At 39.4% G+C, this 27,504-nt stretch overlaps 1 protein-coding gene across 1 annotated transcript in view; it reads left to right on the forward strand.

Moving 5' to 3' along the window:
• ADAMTSL3 (ADAMTS like 3) overlaps positions 1 to 27,504 on the forward strand; it is a 169,002-nt gene that overhangs the window by 87,181 nt on the left and 54,317 nt on the right. The window contains exons 7-11 of the mRNA XM_058033732.1: positions 8,729 to 8,855; positions 17,343 to 17,417; positions 22,557 to 22,714; positions 23,675 to 23,786; positions 26,424 to 26,562. Coding sequence (XP_057889715.1) covers positions 8,729 to 8,855; positions 17,343 to 17,417; positions 22,557 to 22,714; positions 23,675 to 23,786; positions 26,424 to 26,562 — 611 coding nt within the window. The remainder of the gene's footprint in view (positions 1 to 8,728; positions 8,856 to 17,342; positions 17,418 to 22,556; positions 22,715 to 23,674; positions 23,787 to 26,423; positions 26,563 to 27,504) is intronic.

Here is a 27,504-nt window from a genome sequence, read left to right on the forward strand (position 1 = left end):
ACCAGCCCCGCTGGAGGATGGGGCTGAGCAGAGCAGGGGCTGCCACGTCCTGGTGCCCTGTCAGTGCCACCCTGCCAAGCCTCAGGGGGCTGGGTTCTCATCTGTGGAAGCTCTTGGCACTGCCCAGACCATGGAGCCACCCTTCAAGGGCTGCTCCTGCCCCTTTGAATGTCCCTGCCCACCTTGGTGTGGTGACTCCCATGTGATGACATTGTTGGCAACTCAGTGTTTGACTTCTATAAATAACAAATAACAGAATGTTCTCAGACACCACAGGTAATAATGGGATACTCTCAGACACTGAAGAATTTTTTGGGATCACTTGGTTTTCTTTTGCAGTTTCCCACTTCTGCTAGAAACTGGTGTTTCTTTTCAGGTCTTATCTTATTCTCTCTCCTACTGTTTCTTATGGAGAATGGTCTCCATAGGGATTTCTTACTGTGGAAGTTTATCCTTTCTTGTCAGATGAGTAGTGGGTTTTTTCTGATCTCCAGTGTCTTATCTATACCTCTTTGGTCATAAGTGATTCACTGCCATGTTTTGTTTTGTTTTAGTGAGCTGAGTGCAAATGTGACTTTACTTCCCAGCCTAGCAAGGACCTAAATCATGTGAGCAGTGATAGCAGAAAAACTCATGATTTGGGCGTCATCTTGAAGTAGAGCCTTAGTAACCTTCAAATCCCCCAGGGCCAACTTCACCAAGAAAGGCAGATTTGGCTGAACCCAGCCAGAAAAGGAGCAAAGTAATTTGATTTCATATACTGATTTCTTGTTTGAAAGCGTTCTCACAAACAAGAAGCTCACTGGGAGTTTGTGTCCTATCCTCTGGCTGTGTGTATGTGTGTTTTTTTATATGGAGACCATGTGGGAAAGGGTACTTGCTCCTGCTGGGTGGTCCTATAATCTCTCAGCTCCTCTAGCATGTGACAGATCCTGTAGTAAGAGTTAAAGGTTTTGGAAGCACTTTGTTTTATTTGATGGAAGTGGATTTACAGAGTTGTGGAACACTCTTTAGCCTCTTGCCTTCAGATATAAAATGTCAGCAGAAATATGTGGAAAGTCCTTTTAGGAGTCCTTTAGTATGCAGTGAATTTTATGCACTGTATTTTTTTATTTTCTGGGGGCTTTTTATTGCTTTACATTCTTTTCCTCTGTATGGATGGCTCGGGAATTTGAGCATCGTGGAGCGGCTCCTCGCGCCCATCATTCTGACTTATTTTGCACCTCCACTCTGAGGGTTGCATTTTGACACACTTTGCTGCCTGCTTTCTTACCTGTGAGGAACTGAAAATCCTCAATCAGAGGAAGTTTTCCTCCTCCCAGAAGGGCTGCTGCCCATTCACCTTGGCAGCTGGGATGCAGCTTCATGGGCTGGGGAGTTCCCTGATGTCCTGAGCCTGGAGGGGCTTTATTCTGTTAATTAGCACATGCTGAAGCCTGTGTCAGCCTGTCTGGGCTGCTACTGTCCTGGGCTGGTTTGATTCCAGAGATGTGGGAACCCGTGCCACAATCAGGCCTTTGTTAGCTCAGACATAACTGAAGAGTTGTGGGACAGGACCATGGGAGAAGAAAATCGTGACTCAGATAAAGCCATCAGACTTTAGACCAAGATAAATCCTCAGTGAGGATAAACTAGGGCTTGAAAGCACTGCTTGAAAGCTAAGATTCCACACTACTTTTAAAGTAAATTTAAAAAAAAAAAAAGTTGCTTAATTGGAGGGATGTTCTGGTATCTCTCCCTCTGCTTGTCAGAATCAATTACTTGTGGATGATGAGCATGGGAAAGAGACACTGGGAGCTTTTTTCTTTATGTTCTCTCTGGGGACATATTTTATCTGTGTAGGAATAAAGTGCAGGCTGAAGCTATCATGAAGCGAAGGATGAGAGCAGAGATTGCAAAGTCCATGAATAAATGGGCTTTGAATGACAGCAAGGTTTTACAGCAGGGCAAAGAGACGTGGAAAATAGTGACCAAGGGAGAGCTGGATTTTCACATGACAGTTTTTTAATTCATTTTTATTACAATGAATTCCCATAGCCATATTTAAAATTAGTTATTTGTTGTGTGCATGCAGTCAGTCCTGACATCTGCCTGTGCTGGATTCTGTGCTCAGACAAGTAGAGCAGGGGAAAATGCAGCAAATATCTGACATTGATGCAATGAGATCTGTGTACTGTCATAGCACATGCAACTGTGCCATGAAACACAACCTGTATTTCTCTGAGTTTGGGATTTTGTGAGTGTCTATGTTTCTGGAAATAAGAAATCTCTTTTCTCTGAGCAAGACCCAAATGACTTTAATTTTCCCTATTGAGTGATTCTAATAAACTGCAATAGAGATTTGTCTTTTTGAGCATGTAAGGATTTTTCACTGTTTTCTTCCTTTACTAGTAAATGCTGAAATAAAACAAGTCAAGTTGAAAACTTGGAAAAGGCATTTTTGTCAGAAGTAATTTGGAGGTTATCTTGTATTTTGGGCAATGCTGTTAACATTTAGAAGTATGTAGATGCTCTTACTCAATTTTTATCTCAGTTCTCGTCTCTTGTAAGCCTGAAATAAATAATTTGCTTTAAAGAAGTCCAAATACTGCTATCCTGGTGGCTGGGCAGTCAGATCACTAAGTTGGATATGCTTGGTTTACTAGTTTATTTTCACACTATATTTTGCAAGTCCTAACAAATTTTAAAGGCAGTGGACGGCACTTGCACCTGGGACACAAAGCCTTTGCCATCTTTCAGATCTGCTGCTGGCCAGTTTTAAAATAAGAACCACTGGACAACATGTCCTGAGATAATCACAGACTATTCAGCCCTTAAGGGAAGGATCTCCTGTGCAGCAGCTCCATCACATTCTTGTGAGAAATACAATTATTGTCTCCAGTTGTGCATTCTGCAGTGCAGTTCCATGCTCAGCAGAAGTACAGCACCTCTTTGGCATTTTAAGCACATTGGGCACTTCCCCATAAATGATTTGCTGGGTTTTCTGCTTCAGCTGATTTTCAGTAAATGCCATCTGTATGTTGGAGTTGAAATTCCACTTGCAGGTTGTTCCTGGAGTACACATTCTGTGCATCCTTTGGAAGAGCCAGGCCCCTGGAAGCACATGAATAGAAATGTACCCAGAGTGGCTTTCAGTTGGATTTTCCTGACACCTGGGGGTTTGCTCAGCAGCTGTAGAGGGATGGTAATTATGTCATATTGAGACATAGTTGAATTGATTTTCTGTTTTCATACTGTTAAATCAAATCACATTAATAAAGGGCATTACTCCCTGAAACCAGACTGCCAGTCCCTCAAGCAAACAGAACACTGCAAAACAGAAGCTTGCCTAATATTTTTAATGGAATCACTGATAAATGAGAGTCTGTATCAATAATAAATTTCTTAGTCAAACTAGGAAATTATATAGTATTTAACAAATACATTGCTGAATATTTAAATTCCATGTCTGCTAAAGAGCTTAGTCTAAGACATGGTAGATAGAAAAATAATAGCACAAGTGCAGCTTCAGTTTTAATGTTTCATAGAATTTATGTATCTGTCACAAATAAAAATTGCAGTGATTTATTCTTTTGTGGCTGCTTCTATAAGGAGAACTCACAATATTTGTTTTTTCTGGCTATACCTGGATCTTTGGCTCCAGAGGGCCCTAGAAGGGGGAAAGCTCATTTTGTAAGAGAAATATTATTTATAATTATCTATACTGCTGGATATGATTTCATGCTTTTCATACTAATATTGACACTTAACACTTACATGATGTTTGTTATACAGAGGTATCTGGTTTTACTCATCTCTGAAATAAATATTTTTATTTTGTAAAGCGTATGTTTATCTTCAGCTTATTTATTTGAAGTATATAATCTTGAGTCATTGGCATTCCAGAAAACTTGAATAATTGAAATTGAATTTAGGATGGCTGAAGCAATGGTATAACAAACAAATGTTGAAATTTTAAAACTTAATTCTGTATCAGATTTTGCACTGGCAATTCTAGTCCTGTTTGTATTTTTACTTATTAAGAGAAGTCTCTGAAAGGAGGGAGGGTGTGGGTGAGATTTGCCTTGTTTTTCACTATGGTGCTTTTTTACCATATTGGAATTTCAGTTAAAATTCTGTCATCTTGCAGTCCTTTCAATTTTCTTATCATACTTAATTATAAACATCTTAACAAAGGAAGCCTTTTGAATTTAACAGATTATTCTTGGACCTTCACAAATCAAAATTAACATGCTACATTAATTTCTTTGTTTAAGTCCAATTCCTCAGCTGAAACACTTCTAATTGAATATGACCTAAAGAAACAGCTTTACATGAGCTTCTGAGTGATTTTTGGATTCACATTTGCAAAAATATTTTTAATGTTCCATAGTCACGTTTAACATATCAGCAGTGATTTCATTCTTCTCTTTCATCCATATTGCTGTACTTTATACCCTGACCTCTTGCTCTTCCTTTGCCTTTCTGAACCTGCATGAACTATTCTAAGCATGCTCCAAAGTATTTAACACCCTTCAGGATTGTCTTTCACAACAGCACTGCCATGCTAAGGTTTGTTGGAGCAGATGAGGGGTTTTGTTCACTGCTTAACCAGATGCTTTCTATCTGAGCTGCTTGTGAGAAAAGTATACATAATTCTGTAAACTATATAGTTCTTTTTCATCTTTCTCTCTTTTTTTTTTTTCCCTTTGTAAGAACAGAAAAGCAACTTATTCAGGTTCTGTCCAAAAATGTTAATGGATTGGAGGCCTGTTTCTGAAAATAATCCTGCCATATCCAAATTCATTTGTACCCCACCATGGACAATTTTATAAATTCACAAACTGCTTGTTTCCCCAATACTCTTCTTATATTGAATTTCTACTTGCTGTTTGTTTTGTTACATATTGGTGAATACTCTCCCTGCTGTCTGAGGAGCTCAATTACAACCTGGACATTACAGTACCTGCATCAATTTTTGGGATGATGATATTTATGATTACAAATTTCTTAAATTCACTGGATTCCAACCCTTCCATTACACAGTTTATGTTATCAGTTGTTTCATTAATTCAGCCTACGTTAAAATCACCTAATATTATTTCTGACTATGCCCTAAAAGCCTGCAGATGTTTTCCCAGTCTGCCTGTAATATTTACAGCTGATCCCTCTGCTCTGTAAACAGCAAGCAATGTGGGGTAAATTAACTCCACAAAATGCCTTAATTGTGAAAATCATCAGCCTCTTTGGCTGGCTGGGGTGGAGGAAGGCTGCTGCCATTTATCATTTTCTTGTCCTTGTTGCAGCTTTATTTGCGAATAACCAAATTTACTGTCTTCAAAATGTTTCATCGAACCCTTTTTTTTCCTCTTCAGTAGTTATTGGCTGAAATAAGAATACCTTAAATTCATACTATTTTGTGCCACAATGCCATATGCTTTTAGGACCCCGTTTCCAAGGCTGTACCTTACAGCTTCCTCTTCTGGTGGGATCTGTGGCTGTTCAGCTCACCTGAGACATACCTGATCAAGGGTTGCAAACAGATAAAAAAGGCTGGCTCTGGACTCTGAGGTTTGAAATATGTCCCATCCCAGAGTTCACTTATTAAAATTCCTCCTTGAATTAGCTCTAAATTTGTGGCTTGTTGCTTGAAAACCTGTGAAATTTTTGGGTCCTTCATGTTAAACAAAATATGGGATTCTATGCTCACTTCAAGTCAAAATTGTGATTATAATTTGAGTTGTTTTCTAAATTGTGTTCCCAGATATCATTGCTTGCTATTCATATTTGTAACAGCTGATGTAAACATAATGTGGGAAGGAAATCTGCAGAGGGTGAATGCCTCTAGCTGAACACACCACCTCTGCTGTCAGGGGAGCTGTAAACCTTTTCCCACATCCAGGTCCCTTGCAGCTAGCACTCCTGTTTTATTTCTGTGGCATTTCTGTATTATTAAAAAATAAGCAATAATACTATATGAAACAGCCCTCCAAAGCATGCTGCTGTGCTGATTATCTTTTTGTACATTCTGTGTAGGACACAATAATGCCTTGTGTTTGCACAGTTGTGTGATTTTTGTTACACCCAGTGGGAGTTTGTTTTCAGAGGGGCTGTGTGGAAGAGCCCAGGCTGGATGTTTGTTATTGTCATGTTGGGCTCTAATGGGCTGGTCCTGCTCTGCTTGCTCAGTGCCCTCCTCCCACTGAAGACCTGCAGCATCTGTAGCCTGCAAATATGCAAGAGCTTAAACTAAGAAAAATAGCACTTTTCCACACAGGTGTTGCAATATGCAGCTTATTTTTTCCTTGGAAATTAATTAATGAGTGAATAAACTGTTTTTTAAGATATAGAAAAGGAGATATCAGTATGAAACAGAGATGTATTAGAGATATCTGTGGAAAGATTAACTCACAGCTTACCTCCATGTTCTACTAGTATCTTTATATGAATAAGGGAAGGAGGATCAGTGGAGAGCAGTAACAACTTTAAAAGTCTTCCAAATAGAAATATAGACTCTCTCAACCTCTGGTATGGTCTCCATCACTGCACCATCTGCATGCTTCACAATATTTAGGAAATTAATTCATGCAACAGCTCTGTCAGCTGGGGGTCTGCACTTAGACCCCTTACATTGATTGAAATGGAAAAACATAGGAGTTTTGAAAGGTCAGAAAAGAAATTCTGTTGTGGGGCTGGGAACTGAAATAGTTGTCAATGCTGAGGCAAATGTGTCTGTGGAGCACATTATTATTATATCCCATAAAGTTTCATCTGCTTTCTGATTCACGGAGTGGCCCAGTCAGTTTCTGCTTCTTAAATGATGTTTTCATTAATTTCTCAATGTTAATTGTTTATAAAATGTGAAGATAGACTTGTTTATAGTCATTTGCTTACAACCTTTTTATGTTTTTCTGGGTGTCAATAATGAGCCCAGAGCTAATTCTAAAGACAACTTCAGGTGCAAATCCTTTAATCTGTAATCCATGCCTAAATTACAGCACAGTGTTCCCACATGCCTCCTGTGTGGTAAATAAGCACCTGTTCTGAGATGGGCCGAGTTCACACGTGTGTACATTTGCTTTATTTTTACAACTAACTTTTTGTTAAAACCCAAATGATTTACTGTGAGTGTTAAGTGCCTTATTTATTTTTAAAATTAATTCCTTGCTGGACTAGAATTAAGAACCCCTTCAATTGCAGGAATAAAATAATTTCCTGCTGCTAATGTAGGTTTCTCTGGAAAATCTGAAGCCCTTGGGGTGGAGATGCCTTCCCTGCAGGTCTCTCAAGTAAAGGACAGTAAACTGTCCCCATGAATGCCCTCCTCTAAAGGGAATTCAGGCTGTGAGGAATTGGGAAAATAAGGGAGAGGGGCTGAAGGGGGAGGTGGGGCTGCTTTGTTTTCTTTTCCGCAGACATGTGAAACTTTGAGATTGCGTTTCTCCGTGTTTGGCAGTGGATGTGTGTGATTTGTGTGTCTGTGTGTGTGTGTTGACTCAGCCCTGCCTCTTATGTGTGGACTGGATCCTCACCTCTCCGAGGGGATCGTGTGTCAGCTCTGGCACAGCACAGATCCAGGATCTTGGCAGCTGAGCTGCCCCTTCCAAGCATTTTTATATAGGAAGAGGCGTGTGCTGGCCAGCTTCAGAATTCTAGCACTGCTTTTAACTCTGAGTTTCCAGAGGGTTTTCTATCCGTTTGTCAGTTTGGATTTTTGTTAAATATGCACACACCCGTGACAAATTAGCTGCCCTTCTCAGGGCTGTGTGAATGTAAGAGCCAGGTAGGCTGGCTTGAGAAAACTTGAAGCTGGACATCAGCTTTTTACCACATTGTTCAGCATTTGGTACTCCCTGGAAAATTCTTCTATGAAATGGTGAACAGTAAGATAGGTGAGGCCAAATACTTATCTTCCATTCATCAGGAAGCTGCTTTTAGTCAATTTTTGTCTGTTCTTTGTCTTTCCATTCTTGCTTCCATCTTTCTTGTGGAGTTGACTGATATGCGTAAAAAGAAAAACCTGGAAAAATGTTTTCATTATAATTTGGAGGGTTTTCAGTTGACAGGATTTTTTTAAATTGCTTTTTGAATTTTTGGCAGTGTTTAAGTTTGGGTGTTTTTATAATAATCTTTGGAAAGTTTTATAGAATGGGTCTTATAGTCATAATCCAGAAAAAATCCAAAGGTGAGAAGTGAATCGTCCAAGTTTTTTAAAAGCTGGTTAACAAATGTGTATGTAATTGATATTGATGTAAATGGCAAATAGATCTACACAAGTGCCAGTTAAATTCTGGATGGACAAGACACTAAAATGTTAGCACTGCCCTCAACTCCCTGTCCATGAAGCTGAGGGCTGAGTGCCCTTTAAATTTTTAACTTGGAATGTTTAATTGCATTTATCCTTTCTCAGACATAATTAAACAGGTGATGAAAACCAAATTGTAAATAACTTAGCTATGCCTTGTCTTGGAAAGAATAATGCTCAATGGTATTCATTCACATAAGTAGTGGGAAACAGATTCATGTATTTCCTATGCTTGAATAGCTTCATGTATCAGTTGTTGTGGTTCATCATTAAAATCATGGAAATGACAGCATGCTTTTAAAATCCTAAATGGCAAGATATGCTTTGATAGAATGAGGCCAACTCATAAAATCAAAAGGATAACATAATAAATAAAATTCCAGAAACCTGAGCATGTCTGCTGCAGCTCTGCCCTCCCTGTGACTGTGCTGTTGATGTTGGCAGGCCGTGGGCTGCGATCGGCAACTCGGGAGCAACGCCAAGGAAGACAACTGTGGGATCTGTGCAGGAGATGGCTCCACGTGCAGGCTGGTGAGGGGACAGGCCAAGGCACACGTCTCACCAGAAAAGAGTAGGTTGCAAAGTGATCCTGTGGTGATTTGTCCTTGACCGTGTTTTCTTCTTGTGTATCAGCGTGTATATTGCAGTGACCTCTTAGCCAGATAGTTGTTTGCAGTTTTGCAAAGCTACTTATTCTGAAGTCTGTGCTGGATTAGTCTGCTGAAATTCCGTGAGGGATACCACACATTAGGATACAGCTAGGAAAGAATTTGAGATATGCATTTTTTTTTAATAGAGCTACTCAATTCATTCTATCAGGAATAACCATCAAGATGCACATCTTATTTTAGAGGGTATCCTCATGTTGCAGTATATGTGATGCTGCAGCAATCCATGGAAACATTTTATAGATGGTTTTATGGAAATAGTGGCCTGTGCTTGTAAGTACCTGCTTTCAAATTAACTTTGATTTTTAAAATATTTTTTTTTTGGTGGGTTTTTTTGTGATGTCCGATGACAGTTGAACTTCACGGACAAGTTACAGCTTGTTTAGTACAAAAAGCACAAAGTGAAAGGGACTAATACTTCCATCTCTTTGTGTATTGGGCTCAAAATCCACCATTCTTTCTCAAAATGATGAGCATCTTACTGGCAGTAAGTCTGTAGGTCTCAGTAATATCGAAAATATAGAATATAAAAGAGGAAAGAGGAAGTGTATTGGAATTAGACCCTTTGCTGAAGTCTGAAGAGTCTGGCTATTTTGATATGCAGGCAAAGTTTTCCAAACAAAGACTCCCCTCTGACACTGGTGCTCTCCAACCTCACAGATGATGCTCCCTGGAATCTCACAGCACATGTCCCATGTGTTTATCATATGAATAGTTGCCTCACATAATTTTTTCTTTTTCTGAACTCACATTGTGTATTTGTCACATAAGAGATGGGGCTGTTGGGGTTATTACCTTCCTGCAAAGTCACTAGGTAGAAGGGTGGTCTTAAAGTCAGTGCTCCAAATGGAAATGCAACCAGGTTTTCTTTTTAATGGATGAAGCCCCGCCTCTGACAGCTGCCTATATTTTAATATTGTTGTATTTCAGCCTGCAAAGATTTCACTTGTGCACTGATTTTGAAAGAGCTTTGTCTAATGAATCAGGCTAAAATCTTATTGCAGTATATATAACTATTTCCATGGGTTTTTTAATGCCTCTGTTTTCAGTAGGCTTCAGTTTGGATGTAACTTGAAGTAGTTTATTTGTTATCCCAATGTTCATTGCTTTGCAGTGTCGTGCCTTGTACTGCCCTGCAAGGGTGTTGGGTACCACTGTGCAGGAGCATAATTTCTGTAATTCAATACATGTGTATAGCAAAGATAATCTAAATTAAAAAGTGCTTGGTTGTGTGGCAGTGACTTTTAAAAGGATAATTTTCCACAAGCTGAAGAGCCTTTTTTTACGTATTAGATGGTCTATCAGTGTTAGCCTTTGCCTTGCTTTGACTAAAGGTGTTTTTTATTGATGGGAGAGCCTAGTTCAGTAATTTATAAAATTTTTTATCATGAAAGAGTGAGAAAATGCCTTGAATGCTTACAATGAGCTGAAAGAATTTTCATGGGGGTCACTTTTTATTCATTGCCATATCAAAGACTCAGAGCTTCTGATTAGCCTAGATCAAACACTTGTAAAGCAAATACTTTTGTAGTGTCTCCAGGTTGTATTTGTTTTATGTCTCTAGATAGATACAGATCTATAGGGATATACATGCACAAAATACCTTTTTCCCTTTCTGATGGGAAGGTCAGCTGGAATTGAAGATGTTTGTGTTGTTTATTCCAGCTTTACAGCACCAGAGATTCTCCTGGAGAAGGATGATCCCTGGGGACACCATAGCTGGTTCTAAGGCAGCCCAAATACACTTTATGGATTGGTGACTCTGATTGGATAGCTCAGGATAAGTGAAATAAAAAGTTTCACATTTAATTGCTGCTTAGGATGGAAGTACAGTAAAAACAAAGTGGTAAAAGGGATCTGGTTTTGAAACTGTCATTTTATGACAGAAAATATTAATTTCACTTGTGGTGTTCTGGCTCAGGTAAGAGCTGTCTAGAGCTGACATCACTTGGTGGAAGGTCTCCCATTGCCTTGAAGGTTCTGAAGAATGCCTGTAGTTCATTGTTTCCTCTGTTATAACTCAGTGTCTCCTTAAGAGCCCTTTAAAATTAAAGACCAAGAAAGACTATTCTGAGGAAAGATGTCAGTTTTGCCAAGTTTTGGGTTTATCTTGCACTGCAGTAGGCTGGATGATATGAATGAATTACCACTGGCATAAGCAAAACAGTCCACATGATACTAAATTCAGAACTTGATGTTTTTCTTGGTTATTGTGATGGTGCCAAAATATATTTTGGGTCAAGTTGTTGAGCACTATGCAATGAGTTCCATATAATCATCCTGTGTGTGAATGAAATGTGGAAATAAAGCCATCCTTTCTTTGTGGTAAAATGTCAGTGGAGGGAGGCACAGTATCTTCCAAAGAGTCATTTGGAAGCTTTCAGAACTAGTGTTGAGAAAATATCGACACATGACAGAAATGTATTTAAGAGGGAGCTTAAGGCTGTGAGCAGGATGTAAATTTTACCGTTCAATGAAGCAAATTAAAAAACTGGAAGGAAAGCAAGAGCCAAAGATTTTAGTATAAAAAAAGAGGCATAAGGGAAAATAAAGTGCTTGGTTATCTTAGCCCTTATTTTAAAACAAAGAAATTTAGGCATTGATAGCAAATGATTTCTCATGAAGGACTAATTTTGTTTTATTATGTTTTTTATATGTTTTTACATTAAATTAATGTCTTTGATGAGAAAGTTAAACAGCAGTGAAAGGGAGCTTACTGTTTTGCAAATGTGAAAGGAACAATTATTTCAAAAGTTTATTTTTTCCACTAACACTTAATTGCCTTTGAAAGACAAAGTAAGTTAAACTTCTGTCAGCAAGCCAGATTCTAACATTCTGGTAAAATGATTAAAGGTTTGACTAACGATATTCAAACAAAAAGTGTAATAGGTTGTAAAATGTACCATCCCACTGGGAAATGAGATATCATGGGCCTGAAGTTTCTAGTACTAAATGCATGGAACTCCCATTAACTCAACTGCGCTTTGTGCACGTGGAAAAATGGTAGGATTGGACCCTCATATCTCCTTTCTGCACCATTGTTGGCAGAAATGGTAGAAAAATGTTCTGGTCCTGATACCAACACAGAAGACAAGATGTTGGTTCAGCGGGGGGTGAAGTTGAAGGTGTGGACTTGTCTTGTCCCAGTCTGGTTTTATTTGATTCCCAAACTACAAGATACTTGCAAGATTTGCTTTTCTTAAGGTTTTGCTTAAGAGCTTCTTATAAAAGCTTTCACTGGTGGATGGCTTTGTAACTGCTTGAATTTCCTTGTGCCATGTGCTTTATTTCCTATGGCACTTTGTAATATACCATTGGTCCCTTCTTCTCACATGATGTATGCCATCATCCCCAAGCATGCTTAACCAAAAACCTAATTTCACTTTGGTCATTTATCTAAAGAGAGGCCTTTGGCACAGCTCCCTCTTCTGTGTCATCAGCCAGCTCAAGTTTGTGACAACTTCTTGCCTCACGTAATTTTTCCCTCTTTGAAATAAATATACGTGGAGCTAGCAACCCCAATTGTCAAGGTTGCCTGGTGCCTCATTTTCTATGAAGGGTTATTTTCCAAAATTAGACAGTTGTGTCAGTAACTTCTTATGCCAGGTGCTATGTGTTTTGGAGAAAATTCAGCCAAAACAGCTCAGCATATTCCAAGGACACAGAAGAGAAAAACATGTTGTTTCCCACTGTCAAAACATTCTTGAAACCTTTTATTTAATATGTCTTAAAATCCCCCCATTGTTGGACTTGATCACAGATCAGGGATTTGAAATTTGGCAGGCAATGGTCTTCTGGTCACGGATAAGTCTTTTGCAATGTCTGTGAACATCAACACATATTTTACTACAACATTTACAAAAAATCCCCAACCTTTTCCTTCAGTTTCAGTGGAATCTTCTTGGATGTTAATGGCTGAAATTTCTGAAAACTTATCCTTTTAAGTGTTCTCTAGCTTGTTACAAGTTCTGACTGCAAACAGATTGCATGTGTGGAGCCTCCTTAGAATACATGTTGCTCTTCCAGAAATAAGCTATTAAATTTTTTCCTTGAGCTTACTCTTACTTTCTGCTTTACTGCAGTGTGGACCAGGTGCCACAGGATGAGCTCTGTGATACCTCCTACCTCACATTCAGGCATTCAGAAGAGATTTTGTGGAGAGCTTCCAACCTCCTGAGCTTCGGACTTATGACAGGGAGTGATGAGATCACATGAGGAGAGGGAAAGATGAGATGACCTGAGCAGGAAAATTTGCCATTAGTTCATGCAGTGAAGGAAAGGCAGATGTGAGAAGGTGGGTGGAGGATGTGGGACTGGCTGTGCAGACACACTGAGTCAAGGAAAGAGGAAAAGAAGACTGAGATTAGATAAGCAATCTGGGTGGGAGATGCAGTCAAAAACACTTGGAGAGGAAGAGGAAAAATCAACTATCTGTAGAGCCAGAAGAGGGAATTGGGACTGGTCTGGCAGGAAAGCTGTGTGTGGGGAGGGATAGGATGCCAATGCATTAGTGTTCCAGTATGGATAAGGAGCACGTTTGTTGAAGCAAATTTCACCATGGCCCTAACATACTGTTCATCAGTTCACATCACAGAGTGGTCTTGGAGAGCATAAATTGGAATTTTTGGATGAAGCCAAACCAGAAGATATGTCCCAGAAAAGAAGCAGCTATAGGACATCCAGTCCAGGGGATCAGACTAGAATTGGTCCCAACAAGGCACCTGCAATTTTGTAGTGTGGATTCTGGGTCTTCAGCACCAACTGGTTCAGTCTAGACATCCCTTTACTTTGGTTGGTTTACTTGAGGCTGTTACAGATAGTATGAAGCCTCCTTTTGTACTTTCATGGTCCCTTTTGTCTTGAAGAAATTTCTTAATAAGAACATTGGCTATTTCCTGACTCATTTTGTACTGCATTTCCTTAAGATCCATTCTCTTGAGGGGCTGTTTACTGCATGTCTTTTATGTTTTCTCCAGTGCATGTATTTGGGTTTGCTTTCATTAGGCAGGTCAGCACAAAACCCAGCAGAAATACCTTCTGGAATTATGCCTGATGCCAGAGTGGAGGAGGGAAGCCACTGCAATAAGGTTCCAAATATTTTGAGATTTTTAGTTCCTGTGTGCTGCAGTTGTTCCTCCTTGTATTTTGAGAGCACAAAGGTCCTCGATCAGAACCAGGGAGCCAGCAAATAAGTTTTGAGCAAATACATAGAAAGAAACACATTTTATAGACCTGAAATAAACCTCTGGCCTGCTATAAGAGGAGAGAGGGGAAAAATCCCAACTGGCCCATATGTGAAACAGTAAATGGGTCCACCATGGCCCACATGGAAAAATAAATAAAACCTGCTGAATTGGATTGAGTTTAGGAATGTGGCTCCTTTATTTTGATCCTGGGGATTAGCTCCCAGTCTTACCATAGCAGGGAGTCTGATCTTGCTCTCATTGAGATCCAAAATCTAAATCCACATTAACACCATAGAAACAGGATCAAACCATGACATCTAAAGTAAAAGTAATCCAGGAGCTTAATCAGCAAGTGCTGTGTTGTGTGCACACATTTTCTGAGAGAGTCTCTGGGTGAGAGATGGCTCCATATGCTGCTGGCAATGCCTGTCCTGAAAGCAGTGCTAGAATAGAGAGACAATATCTCACCTGCTTCTCAGTTTTTAAGGTGAGCCTTAATCTGACCTCATATGTTGGAGTCTGGTGTTTCTGCATGTTCCAGATGATTTGGGATAATTTGTTTTCATCTGTAGACAAAGGTCAGCAATTAACTTTCAAAGAAATACTGTGAGGGGGAAAAAAATTTAATCAAAAATTCTCAGTATGGATTTCAGGGTAGCAATTTCCCCTCGTGTTTTTGTAAGAGTTCACTGCTTTTAGCAGTGTGAACCCTACTGATTTAATGGGAAATGTACAGCATAACCATTTTAAATAGGTTTACAGAGACTTGTGTTTCTTTAAGAATATGAATTACATTCAACTGAGAACCAGAAACCTTTGGAATATATAATTTTTAGGAGCCAGACCTGGACAACCTTAACTATTGTTTCAAAGCTGTCCTTAGGAGAAAGAACTGACCCTTATGGTCAGTTCTGTCCCATTTCTTCCAAACCCTCATCTCTGTTCAGAAGTCCAAAAATCCCACATTTATTTTTTCCTGTAATTTACTTCATCTCAAGGAAAGACTGCCCTAGATCATGATTATCTCAGTCAGGTTACAAAAATCTCCTGCTGTCAGACTTCTTGACAGGTCTGTGGGCTGCAGAGGCTGCCTGCTGCTGCGGCGGTGAGCTCAGCCATCCCTAATGCAAATAAAACACTTTCTGCTAATATTGTCTCTGCCACAGAGAAACACCAAATTTAGCACCCCCATGAGACTTTTGGACCATATCAGAGAGTGCTTGGGTGAGGGTGGAATGTCTGTAGTACTGCAAAAGGAATGTGAGGCATCCTGGAAAGGGATCTGCAGGGTCTGCCTGTGGGGAGGCGCAGGGAGCTCAGCAGATCGGCCCTGCTGTTCTCCAAGGAGCAGTCCTGCACATCTGTGCACATCTGCAGAGCCAGCCTGTGGCCCTGCAGCACGGGCTGCCCTCAGCTGCACTTGAGGGCAGCAGGTCATGCATCCTGAGCTGGCCATCGTCTGACCTTTATTGGAGGTTTTGTGCTGTGACTGACCTTGGTTGTTATCAGGATGGGATTCAATCCCAACCAAGTAAGCACAGATGGGCCCCTCAAACCTGCTTTCTCTCAAATACTGTCAAGCACATGTGAATTCAGTAGTTATTTCCTTACTTTAAAGATATACACACCCACTACTTCCTGGATATCTTTAGCAATTCCTCTGATGAAAAACCAAGATGCAAAAAGATATTAAGTGGTTCGGTAGTTAATGTTTTTTCCAGGACTCCTTAGTTGTATTATTGTTTTACTGTAGTATTTTTCACTCTGGTGGAATACACAAGAATGAAATTAATAAAGCTCATATTTTATTACATCCAAAATAAATTGTTATATTTAAACGTCCTTCCTAGAAATTGACGATATAAAAACTGTAACATAAGAAGGTGTTTATTTCAGAAAAAATAATTGCAGTATTTGCTTGAAGTATTCTGAACATTTGGCAGGAAATCATACTTATGCTAAGGAGATGTAAACCAGAAGCTGATAATTTAGCATCTACTATAAAAGGGTCCAGTTTGAAGTGGAAAGAAACCTTTTTAAACTATTTTTTTAGTTAAAACTAAACTCAACTATTCTTCCTCTAAATATTTTATGGGTAATTCTGGAGCCGGTGTCTCACTGACTTTCAACACACATTTCATTTTGAATCTGCAAAAAGGAACTTCCTCTGCAGCAGCCGCTGAATGTGCATTAGTTTCATCACCAAGCAGAGCATCTTGTGCAGGGTGCAGCTGCACAGGGCACGTGTGGCAGGGCCTGCCTTGCAGAAGGGATGCAGTTGGGCCATGATGGAAATGGGTGACAGCTCCTTGGATGCTTCGCTCTTCCTTTTGTGGATATCCCTGTGGGTATCCCTTTCCTGAGAGCGCTGCTTTTGTTGGCATGAGGGTCTCTAGCCTGTTGGTTTGACTGGTAATTCAGTTTGCTTGGGCAAATCACAGATTTCCTACATTTGAAATGAGAAGTAATAACTTTCTGCCTTTGTAAAATGCACTGAAGTAAGTGTGTTGCACATTTATATATGGAGAGGCCTTTCAGGCAGCCAAAAGCTGTTTTGTATTGATATGTCCTGTTGGGGGCTGGTTTGGTTTATAGTTCATTTTAAATTGAGCCTCTTACTGGAAGAAATGATCTTATATGGTAAGTTAGATGCAGACACCCTTATAACATGTACCTTATAGCTATTATATATTTGCTCTTAACTGGTCTGTAATTGGTTAAGGGTTAGTGTTAAGTAGATGATTTATTTCCTGTAAGTCCTGCCACTTATTAAAGTTGTGACCTGCAGCAGGAAATGAGGTGTGGGCAAAATGAGACTGAACAGCTGCAGGTTTTGGTAAGGGGGAAGGACTACTTAGCAGATTCCTTATGTCAATTCAGTGATTAGAAAATACAACTAGGACAGCAGAGTGTAAATATGTTCCTAATACACTACTGACATTTCAGTTGTTATTGTTAATAGCAAATTATTTTTCAAGAGAAAGCAAGATTTACAAGTCCATTTATAGGTCTTAATAGTTGCATGACATATCAAACAGACTCAGTACACTGTACTTAATAAAATAACATATTATTTTTAATAGAAAAACTGTGAAAGCTGTGAAATATTTTCTTAGACACATTTGAGGGTTTTCAGTCTAATTATGTGACGTACGAATTCCCTGATGAAAGATAATTTCTAAACCAGTTCTTTAATGTTTGTAGGGGAAGAAACTGTGATTGCTGTACCACATGGGAGTCGGAGTGTGAGAATCACCCTGAAAGGACCAGCACACCTTGGTATGACTGAGTGTTTTATGTATTTATACATAGGCAGAAGATAAAAACACAACCTTGTATCTGAACTCATCCAAATTTTGGAAAATATGGGTAAGATCATGACCTCAATACCTTGATTCCTCTTCCCATCTTTAATATCCAGCCTGGAGATAATCCTAGAGAACACTGGAAAGTTTACTTGGTAAAGGGAAATAGAATACATAGAGGTGGTTTCTATTCCTTCCATCTAAACTAATATAAAGCCTCTCAAGTACAGTACACTCTTAAACAACATAAAAAAAACCCAACTTCCAGAGGATTATGTGAACCAACAACCCTTGCATAACTCAGCTCCAGACTTCTGTTTAAGCCTCTGACAAGTGATCTAGGTACAAATGAAGTTGCGTGAATGACTACAGAAGTCTTGCTTCCATGTAATTCTTTTATTCATTGCATACCACCAATGAGAAACAGTTTGTTATTCTCTAAGACAATTGTTTCCAATATTTTCTTATAAGGCTGATGGCAGTATTTATGGCAACTTCCTTATCCATAGGCCTAGTTTGCCTAGAGAATTGATGGTTTCAGTTCAATGGTAAGTGAATACCAAGCAATGAGATAAACTATTGTTTTAACTTTGAACAATTTTTTCATCCAGATATAGTCTGGATCATAGAAATAAAAAGAACTTCAGGTCTGAGATATGTAAACAGAAGTAAAAAATACTTTTTATTTGAAAATTGCTCATCAGTTTGTTTGCTTTTCCAAAATATATTGTCACATCCTTTCAAAGAAAAAAACTGAAATAAAAGTCCCTCTTCAGAACAGCTCCAGAGTGACAATAACTTCTAGATATACCACTTATATTAAAAAAGTACAAAGCTGAATTTATATTGAAATAAATAATATTCCTTTAAAACTGTTGAGGGGATGTGTAAAGGAGTGATCCTGACCAGTTCAGGTCAGGACTCTTGGACTTTCTTAAGTAGTTCTGCAGAAGGAAGTTGTTGTTTCAGCTTTGCATGAGGAAAAAGTACTAGATTGAGTGGCTCTTGGGGGATTTCTGGAAAGCTCCTGAGGAATGCAGCAGCAGCTCAGTAACTGAGTACAGAGTGCTCCTGGCTTCCTACCCAGGGTGGTTCTCTAAAGAAGCTGTGGCTTGGCATCACCTTTGTTAGTTCACTCTCTAGCTGGACAGGAATTGTGAAATGTTCCCTTAACCACTTCCACCAGCACATCTGTTTGCAAATCTGCAAGGATTTAGACATTTTTTACCTAAAATTAAAATTGCAGAGGTAAAAAACAACTGAGAGCCGTTGTGGGGAGGGAAGTGAGAATTGCTTCTGGCTTCATAGCCAGGTCTCCAAGAGCTGATACCCCAGAGGTGTTTCTCCACCCTCCCACTGTACGTGTTCCTGGGTGTTTGTCACTTAGCAGAAAATACCAAATGATCCCTTGCTGCAAATTCATCAACTTTTGTGTGGGTGTGCTGGTAGAATTAAAGCCAGAATTAAAAAAAACCTGAACATCTACTATTACAGGTTCCATTTGTCAGAGATATTTTTCCTGGCTTGCAATGAGTTGAATATAACAGGTGAAGCAGGGACTACTTATTGTTAAAGTTTTATACTGCCTCCTGTTGCCAGTATATATTTGTCCTTCAAGTGGAGTCAGCAGCAATAGCAAAAACTTGAAGAGCACTTTGGAGTGTCTGGCACTTTTCCCTTTATCTTGTGTTCAGTGGGGTTTCATCCTGGGTTTATGATCTGGTCTTGTTCCAGGAAAGCACAGCTGCTGGACTAATCAAAAATGGAAATGTGGTTGGAGATGTAGCACATAACAGATTTGGAACAAATGCTCTGGGCATTGTTTTGCAACCTGCAGTTAGTGTATAAGCAAGGACTGGCATTTCTTTGTAGCTGGTTAGAATAAGTGCTTTGTTTGTGTTTCTGGGCACTTAAACAGGCAGCAGATTGATCAACATGCAACTTTGGATTTTTAACAAATATGGCCCCTCTGTATTTCTGCCTGCTAGGGTTTGGTGAAAGATTTGGTGGAAAATAACCGAGTAATTAGCACAAAAAATGGGTCTGAATAAAATGTTTCATTGTGTTGGCTTTGTTTTAGATTTGGACTGTATCATGGCTTTTCTAGTAGTTGTTTTAAGAGCATTAGAATCAAAAGTAAGACTGAAAGTTCCCTGAAATTAATCCTTCAGCAGAAGAAACAGGAAAACCAGAAGCTAATATTTTTACAAGTGGCTAATGCTAGATAACTGAGTTCGTGAACTTAGGGAGGTTAAACGTTACTGAAAGGAACTGAAATGTTTTTCTTTTTGTCAATTTTTTCTCTGCTCACAGAGATTTGCATCATGTGGCAGCCTTTAGCAGTGGGTGCACTGCTCTGCCTTTGACAGATGCTCAGAGGAGCGCGGTGTTGCTTTTCTTGCATTTTGAGAAGAACGTTTTGTTTTTGTGCTACCTACAAATGAATCACAGAAAAGAAGCAGCTTTTGGGGAGCAGCCTGCTTGTTCTTTATTGCACTGGGAGCAGGAGCAGCTTCCCTGGGAGCTCCTTCATGCACAGGGAGGAACCTGCAGAGAGTTTTCTGTGCCTCACTGCCCTGCTCCTTCCTGCCACCAGGAGAATGGGGGGATTCTGCCCAAAGCTGGGCGAGGCATTTGCCATTTTTGGCAAGGGAGGGAAAGTAACTGAACACAGATAGTTACAGGTCTTTGGCACTGGTGGTTGTCTTGCTGGGCACAGAAACAGGTGAGCACTCAAGAGATTTCCCTGTCCATGTGACTCTTCACATCTGCAATGTCAAGGAATTGATTCAGGATGGGGAAGCTTACTCCTGAAGTCAAACTTCCCAGGTATGTTCTATAACAGGACCCTGCAGAACAAAGAAACATTTGGTGAATACTTTTCTTGTCATGAAATCAGTTGATAAAACCTGTGTTCTCAGTTACTTCTCTGAGTCAATAAATGAACAGTTTTTGAGGGAGGAATTCCTCACCAATAAACATCATTATGTTATGTAAGTGTTAAATACACGAAATACACAAAATGCTTGGTGTCACAGGAATGCATTGCACCAGATGTAATCCATTGTGCTGGGGAATATCTCCTCATCTCCCTGTGTGACACAGGACAAATCTGAGCAGCAGTTCTGGGATTCAGTGGTGTCACCTCCAGAGACACAGGCTGTGGCTCCATAGCTGCACCTTGCAAATAAACACATGATTTGCATCCAAATCTAGTGTAGCTCTAATGTAAACGTGTCAGCTCTCTGGGAGTTACTGTCTTGTTGGTTGCTGAACAGTATTCTTGGTTTCTTCTTGGAAAAACATCCAAAATGTTGGTTTTTTTTAATTAAAAAAGTAGTAAAAAGACTGTTCAGAAATGCAGCTGAGGCCACCAAATAAAAATTTTCATCATCTTTTTGCACCAGCTGGATTGTAATGTCTTAAATGTTAGTTTCAAAAGGATCCTGGACTTCTGAGCATCTTACTGAATTTATTTTGAGTTGGAAGTACTTGAGATTTGATTTTACACTTATTTTTAAAAATGAGACAATAACAGGCACCATGCATTATTACTTAATTTTAAGCAGTGTTTGTGATTTAAGCATAAAGTTTGGGATCAAGGCTTGCAGAAACTTAAAACAAGAATTCTGAGTTCCGTATATTTTAAAGGGTTATTTTGTAATGCAATCAGGACAGGAAAACTCCATAAAAGTGACAAACAGAAATATGTAGTAATCATCTAAATACTTGTTTTTCCTGGGATTAGTTTATATCTATTTGTTCCTAATGGAATGTGTTGGACAGTGGGGCACACTGATTCCCAGAGATTTATGTTTTCTCTTTGACAAAGTACAGTTTATTCACCACCAGATTCATACCCTGTGATTAACATAAAGTCATTTCCTAGAAACAAATCCTTCCTGAAACTTCCTTCCAGCCATGTATGTGATCTTTGTTATACCTGTGAGCACAGTGGAACCTAATGCTTAGAAGCTTGGGATAATTGTGGTATGTTTTCAAGGAATTTAATTAATTCTATAATTTCTTTATTCTCTTTGGAGTGCTCCAGAATGCATATTTGTTTAAAAAATATGAAGGAAGAAAGCAGTTAATGATGGGTTTCAGCACTCAGAGTATGTTTTCAGTGCAGGTAAAACCAGATGCTTTTAACCTAAATGATCTAGCCTGACTTAGGTAACTTAGTTTAAAGTACCAAAAAAGGCAAGGTAGTGGGAGAAAGAGGGTATTTATAGCTCATCAAAAGATTCCTTTTAGCTTGGCCTGAGCTCATCTGAGATTCATGCTTTTCTCATGCAGTGCTCTGGTAGATTGTAACCAGACCAGGGTATTTCAAGTCATGCATTTTGCTGTGCCTGTGTGCTGTACTACACAGAGCCCAGAATTCTACCTTGGTTATGAATATCTTCCTTTAGCTTTGTCCACTTACAGTTCAGTCAGTTTTCTGGAAGTGATTTAATCTTAAAATGCTTCATCTGTCTTCTGGAGGCTGTGGGCTGTTAGTTTAATCTGTTTCCAAGGAGTGGAGAACAATTCAGAAAGGGTTTTCATCGCCAGCTGTTGTGGGAAGGGCCGTCCCTGCAGCTGCCCACCTCCTGGCCCTGCTCCTTCCTCACTTGGGAACTGCTCAAAGCTGAGTTAGGGATCTTGGGGCAGTGATTCAGGTATTGAGGTGAGTGTCAGGTGGGTTTGGCCCCGTTCAGGCTTCTCTGGAGACTGATTGCTCAGATTGCTTGGCTTTTGAGTAGCATGGAAGTATGAGGTATTTTTCTCTATATTGATTCTATCAATTTTGAGTTTCTTTCAGCTTTCCCTGCTGAAGTTTTTGCTTATATCGAGTGTTACAGAGCCCTTGGTGTAGGAAAAACTGTCTCAGAAGTGCTTCTGGTATGAAAGAATAGTGTGTTCAGACAGATATTCCTGTACTGACTTGTCTTGCAATTATCTATCAGGCTATAATCTGAAGCAGTTCATATTCTCACAGATTCTCTGGGTGTGTTTTTACTGCACATATGCAGCTGGCACTTGCAAGACAAAGTTGTAAACATTACTTTCTGACTTTCTTAAAAACAAAAAGCTGTTTAAGTTTACTAATGGCATGTTTCTTCTTTAGTTATAGAGTCAAAAACACTACAAGGAGAAAAGGGAGAGCACAGTTTCAATGCACCTGGAACATTTGTCATTGAAAATACAACTGTTGAATTTCAGAAGAGCACAGACAGGGAAATCATAAAGATCCAGGGACCTCTTGGAGCAGATTTCATTATCAAGGTGGGGTGTGTGAATGTACAAATCTACAAAGTTATTGCAAGTACAGTGGTGGCTGTCCATCAGCTTGTAGCAATACAACAAAATCTTCTAGCTAGCAAGATAGAAATCCTAATTACAGTCCAGAGATCATTTATGCCCAGAAAATCCAAATAAACTAAAATGTTACGTGTTTAATATCTTTCCTGTGGTGGGAAGTACCACAGGATCTTTAATGGTAAAAATGGCCAGGATTTTTGTTTTGAATACTGCTGGAAGAGTCACAGTGTGAGCCTGTGCATGCTAATCCAATTGCAGACTGCCACCTACTGAACCTGAGCACTGCTTCCAGCAGCACCTCCAATCTCCCTCAGACATTGCTCGTCGAGCCACTGACCATTTCCAATCCTTTTAAATTTTTTTCTGTCCAGAACACAAACCAGTGGCTTGCATCACACATCAAGATATTTAAAAGTAGGAGCATATCAGTATTTGACTGCCAAAGGAAGGCACTCATACACTTTGCCATCGGAAGTGACAGAAGTTTCAGTATTGTCAGACTGCATGTCATTACCTGCGCATTGTAGAAATAGAATTTCAGTTGTTTTCCTTTTGCATCTCCAGTACCATGTGCAGCTAGACTTGCCTGACAGTGTGCTTGGATCACTTTTAGACTTCTTTCTGCACTAAAATTCAAAATTTTTGTTAACAAAGAGATAAACCAAAAGAATACAGATAAGAACTTTGCTATTTGAGGATAGATAATCAAATGGTCACATTAATGCCTTGAATAATTTGAAAAAACAAAGCGCATTCAAATATTTGGCTATTGGGAACTTAAATTTGATGGCTACTCTAAATTTCTAGAAGTTTTTTGTCTGTCATCATCTTACTCTGCACTGCTATTATTTATGAACTCTGTTTTGAAATGGCATGAGCAGTTGAGCACAGTGTACATGTGTGTTGTAATGGAAATTTCTTCAGACCAGGTACTCTGGATCAAAAGAGAGTGTGGTTCAGTTCTTCTTCTATCAACCCATCAGTCACCAGTGGAGACAGACAGAGTTCTTCCCCTGCACAGTGACGTGTGGAGGAGGTAAGTAATGTCAATTCTTCAGCAGTGATAACAGCTCAAGATTCAAAGGAGCTGATTTACAACCTTTGTTCTGCATTTTTAGTGGTTAGATGGTTAGATGTTTGTGCTTTCCTGAACACTGGAAATTTCTCAGCAAAATAAATGACAGAGCAGCAGCTAGGCTGGTTAAACTGGTATCAGCATAGAGGTTTTTACATGTTGTCACTGGAAATCATGTTTTTCCATAGCTGATGTTCATTTGAGTAAGAACATTAACTAAGAAATAAAAATACAAAATTCAAAATGGAAAATTGCAGCTCATAGTGGATATTTGGGGAAAGAAAACAAAGAAACATGATGAGATTTTAAAATAAGAATGATCAAGAGGTGAAAAAGTATTTCTAGCCTCAGTAGTATACATGAGGGTGAATTTTCGAACACTTAGTTGAGGAATTAGTTATACAGAAGGCAGAATAAGTAAATACAATTTCAAGAACATCTGCTATCAGTCCTTTGGCTGTCTGATTTTAGACATTTAGTCCTGATGGTGGCTAGAGCAGCACATGTGGTATTGTAGCATCTACTCCTGATTTAAGCCCTGCAGCTTAGATGAAGTGTAGCTTCATTCTGCTTATCCAGCCCAGCCCACAGCCTGTCATGTCTGGTTCTGCAAAAAAAAGTGTGAGCTCGTGGTAGGAGGAGTGTTTGACACTGCAGATAGCAGCTTCCCTTCAGCCAGCATTCCCCAGGTCACCTGGAAAACAGAGCAGGACCCTGGTGATAGCGATACAGGGATTTTCTGGAGAGTGCAAATGTGGTTTAAATAGTTACTTGGGGCATGAATAAAGAGAGTGAGAGATTTTAAAGTACAAGCAGAGTCTGGGGATCTTTTGAAGGACCATCCATTTTGGCATTTGCACCTCCCTGTGATCTGAAATGCAGACAATACATGTGTCTGATATGCAGTCCCACAGGAAACTACTGTATCTTATGAGATACTTGGCCTCATGAAGTGTGATCCTTGCTGGAGCTCTGAGTGGCAATGCATATCCTCTGATGATTCCATCACACTGTGTTTATAACTTTTTTTTCCTTAACTTGTCTGACAAGAGAAGAAGTATAAAGCATCACAGTTACTTTTGAGGACTGCATGTAAACACTGGATAGCCCAAGGGAGATATTTACCTTCAAAGGTGTTGGCTCAAATCCAGCCTTATTCAGACTGCTGTTATGGCTTGAAAATTATAGCTACATGTCAATCTCTTTGAAACCGTCCAGGGTGTTCAAAGCCCTGCTTTGTGGCTGCTTGCCTATGATATAAAACTGGTACCTTTGTCAGAGGGGCTTGGCAGTCCTCAGGGAGGGCAGGAACTGAGGAAGCACAAAAACTGAGCAGCTATGACAGTAGTAGTGTTAGGAATGGCATGCAGGGAAGTTGTATTGCAGCTCCTTGGCTTTAACCTATTATCTTAGATTTGTCTGGGTTTAGTGTCCAGATTGTCTGTTTGGCATCTGGTACTGGCAGTGAAAGAAAAGGTTCCTCACTACAGAGATTTGGAATTAGTGCATTGCCATTCCTCACTGGGACGTTGCTTTGTCTTTAATTCTGTAATCTCCATATGTTGGAAGGGGCATCACAGAAAGCACAGTCAAGCTGGAATGAGCAAGTGTGTTTAAAAATTGTTCCTCTTGTTTGCAAGTGACATTTCTTCTGGGTCCTTTCAGTACTTGCAAGAATTGACACATAGATGCTGTGAGCGCTGGAACTGCTTAGTTCTTTATGGTTATCACTCTCATGCATGATGACACTTTGGATCAGCCAAGAGACACACAACTGAAGCCACTGACACATGATACTTAGCATTTTCAGTAGGCACAGGGACTTGTGCTGCTAGTTTGTTGACTCGGTCTGATTTTAATTCTTGTGGTCTAAAACTTTTTTTCTTTGCACATACCAGAACATCCTCCTCTCCTCAGTTTAAGTCCAAGTAAGCTTTTTTGAATGAGTCTTTTTTTTCTTAGCCAAAAAATAACCTAGTGGTTTATAAAACCCAGATCCCTTCTTGCAACCAGTCTCCACACATATTTTATTATTTGTTTTTCACTGAGTAGTTAGTTCAAGTCTTCTTTTGTTGGCTCTTCAACTCGGAATGTTCTTGAATCTATTTCTTGGTTTTCTACAGTTCCTTAGCAATGTTTTTGGATCCCATCTTCAATTCCTCTGGCTTTCTGTCTCAAGTATTTATTTCTTTTAGCATGAATGACTGTTTAATATAGCTCTCCAACATACTGGTAACTCCTCCTTGGAGGAGGGCAGTTATGCATTGTGGAACATGTACTAGAGCCATATGGCTTCATAGTTTTGCTTTCTGACAGGTGAGCTGGTGCAGTACAAGTATTTCTGCATCAGAAGGAAATATGTGTGCCTCTACTCTTAGAATATTAGTATAATAAAGAGCTGGAAACTCATTTAGTGTTAAGACAGGTTAATATAACTGCTGTGCTGAATTGCCTTAAATGAAGGTCTGGTTGTGCATTTCCTGTTTCCTTGTTTAAAAGCAAACCAAAAAAGAGTAAGACAGAAAATTAATTCTATGGGGAGAAAAGGCTGTTTTACTTTATCTCCATTAACAACGTTCAACTTTGCTTCTGCCCTAGGTTATCAGCTCAATTCAGCTGAGTGTGTGGACATTCGTCTGAAGCGTGTTGTTCCTGACCATTACTGCCATTATCACCCAGAAAACAAGAAGCCAAAGCCCAAGCTGAAGGAATGCAACATGGATCCCTGCCCTTCCAGGTCTGCATGGCAAACAAATCTGTGTGTGACTAAGTTACTAAGGAAGTAGGAATTGTATTTACTTAATTTCAATTCTTTTTACCTTTAAGGCTACTTAATCTTGGTTGTTTATTGCATTGTTAAAGGCTGATATCTCTGCCAGTAGATGTGTGGCAGTTATTTAGTGTTGCAGAATAGAAGATTTTGCTTATATAGAGATATTGCAAATATCAGTTTGCTAAAGGGCTAATTCTGCTTTGTCTGCTGCTGAGTAGTACAGCACTAGTGTGAGGATCTTGTGAGTCTGTGTGAGGAGGACAGAAAGTTTGCCTCCTTTTGGATTTATTGATACTGCCATTCAGAACATGTCAACAGCCAGACAGAAGCTCCAGTTAGTGCAAGTGTTCATATGGTTTAACTTGGTTTATTAATTTGCCTACCATAAAAGTTTGGTACTTCATTGTTACTGTAGTGTTGACAATTTAATAATTGAAGCTTGGGCCTATTTGTTTGGGTTTTTAAAAACTAGGCATTAAAAAAAATCATTCCAAGTAAATATCCTTTGGTACAAACGCCACAGGATATTAGTGCCAAATTGTAAAGGCTACAGTACACATAAACTGTATTGAATTGCGCTACAGTATTTCAAACTAACTTTTGGATTGTCTGGTGAGGTTTCCTGGCTGTGCTAAAGAATCTTAAAATAACATCACAGTATCAAGTCCCAGAACCTCACATTAATATGCCAGCTGGCTGAGCTAGAGTTATATGCAAGAAAAGGAAACACTCTCAATGGATTTCATTTCCTATAGCTAAACTGTCCATTTCCTTTCATTCCTGTTGAACATAATCGTTGATAGTGACCTCTAACAGTTATAGATGTGCAGACTTTCAAGAGTTTTTCCTGGAGAGTTGATCACTGTATGAAGCAGAAAGACTTCAGTAATACTTGATGGCAATGGG

Source organism: Melospiza georgiana, chromosome 13 (assembly GCF_028018845.1).
Source record: "Melospiza georgiana isolate bMelGeo1 chromosome 13, bMelGeo1.pri, whole genome shotgun sequence".
Classification (NCBI taxonomy): Eukaryota; Metazoa; Chordata; class Aves; order Passeriformes; family Passerellidae; genus Melospiza; species Melospiza georgiana.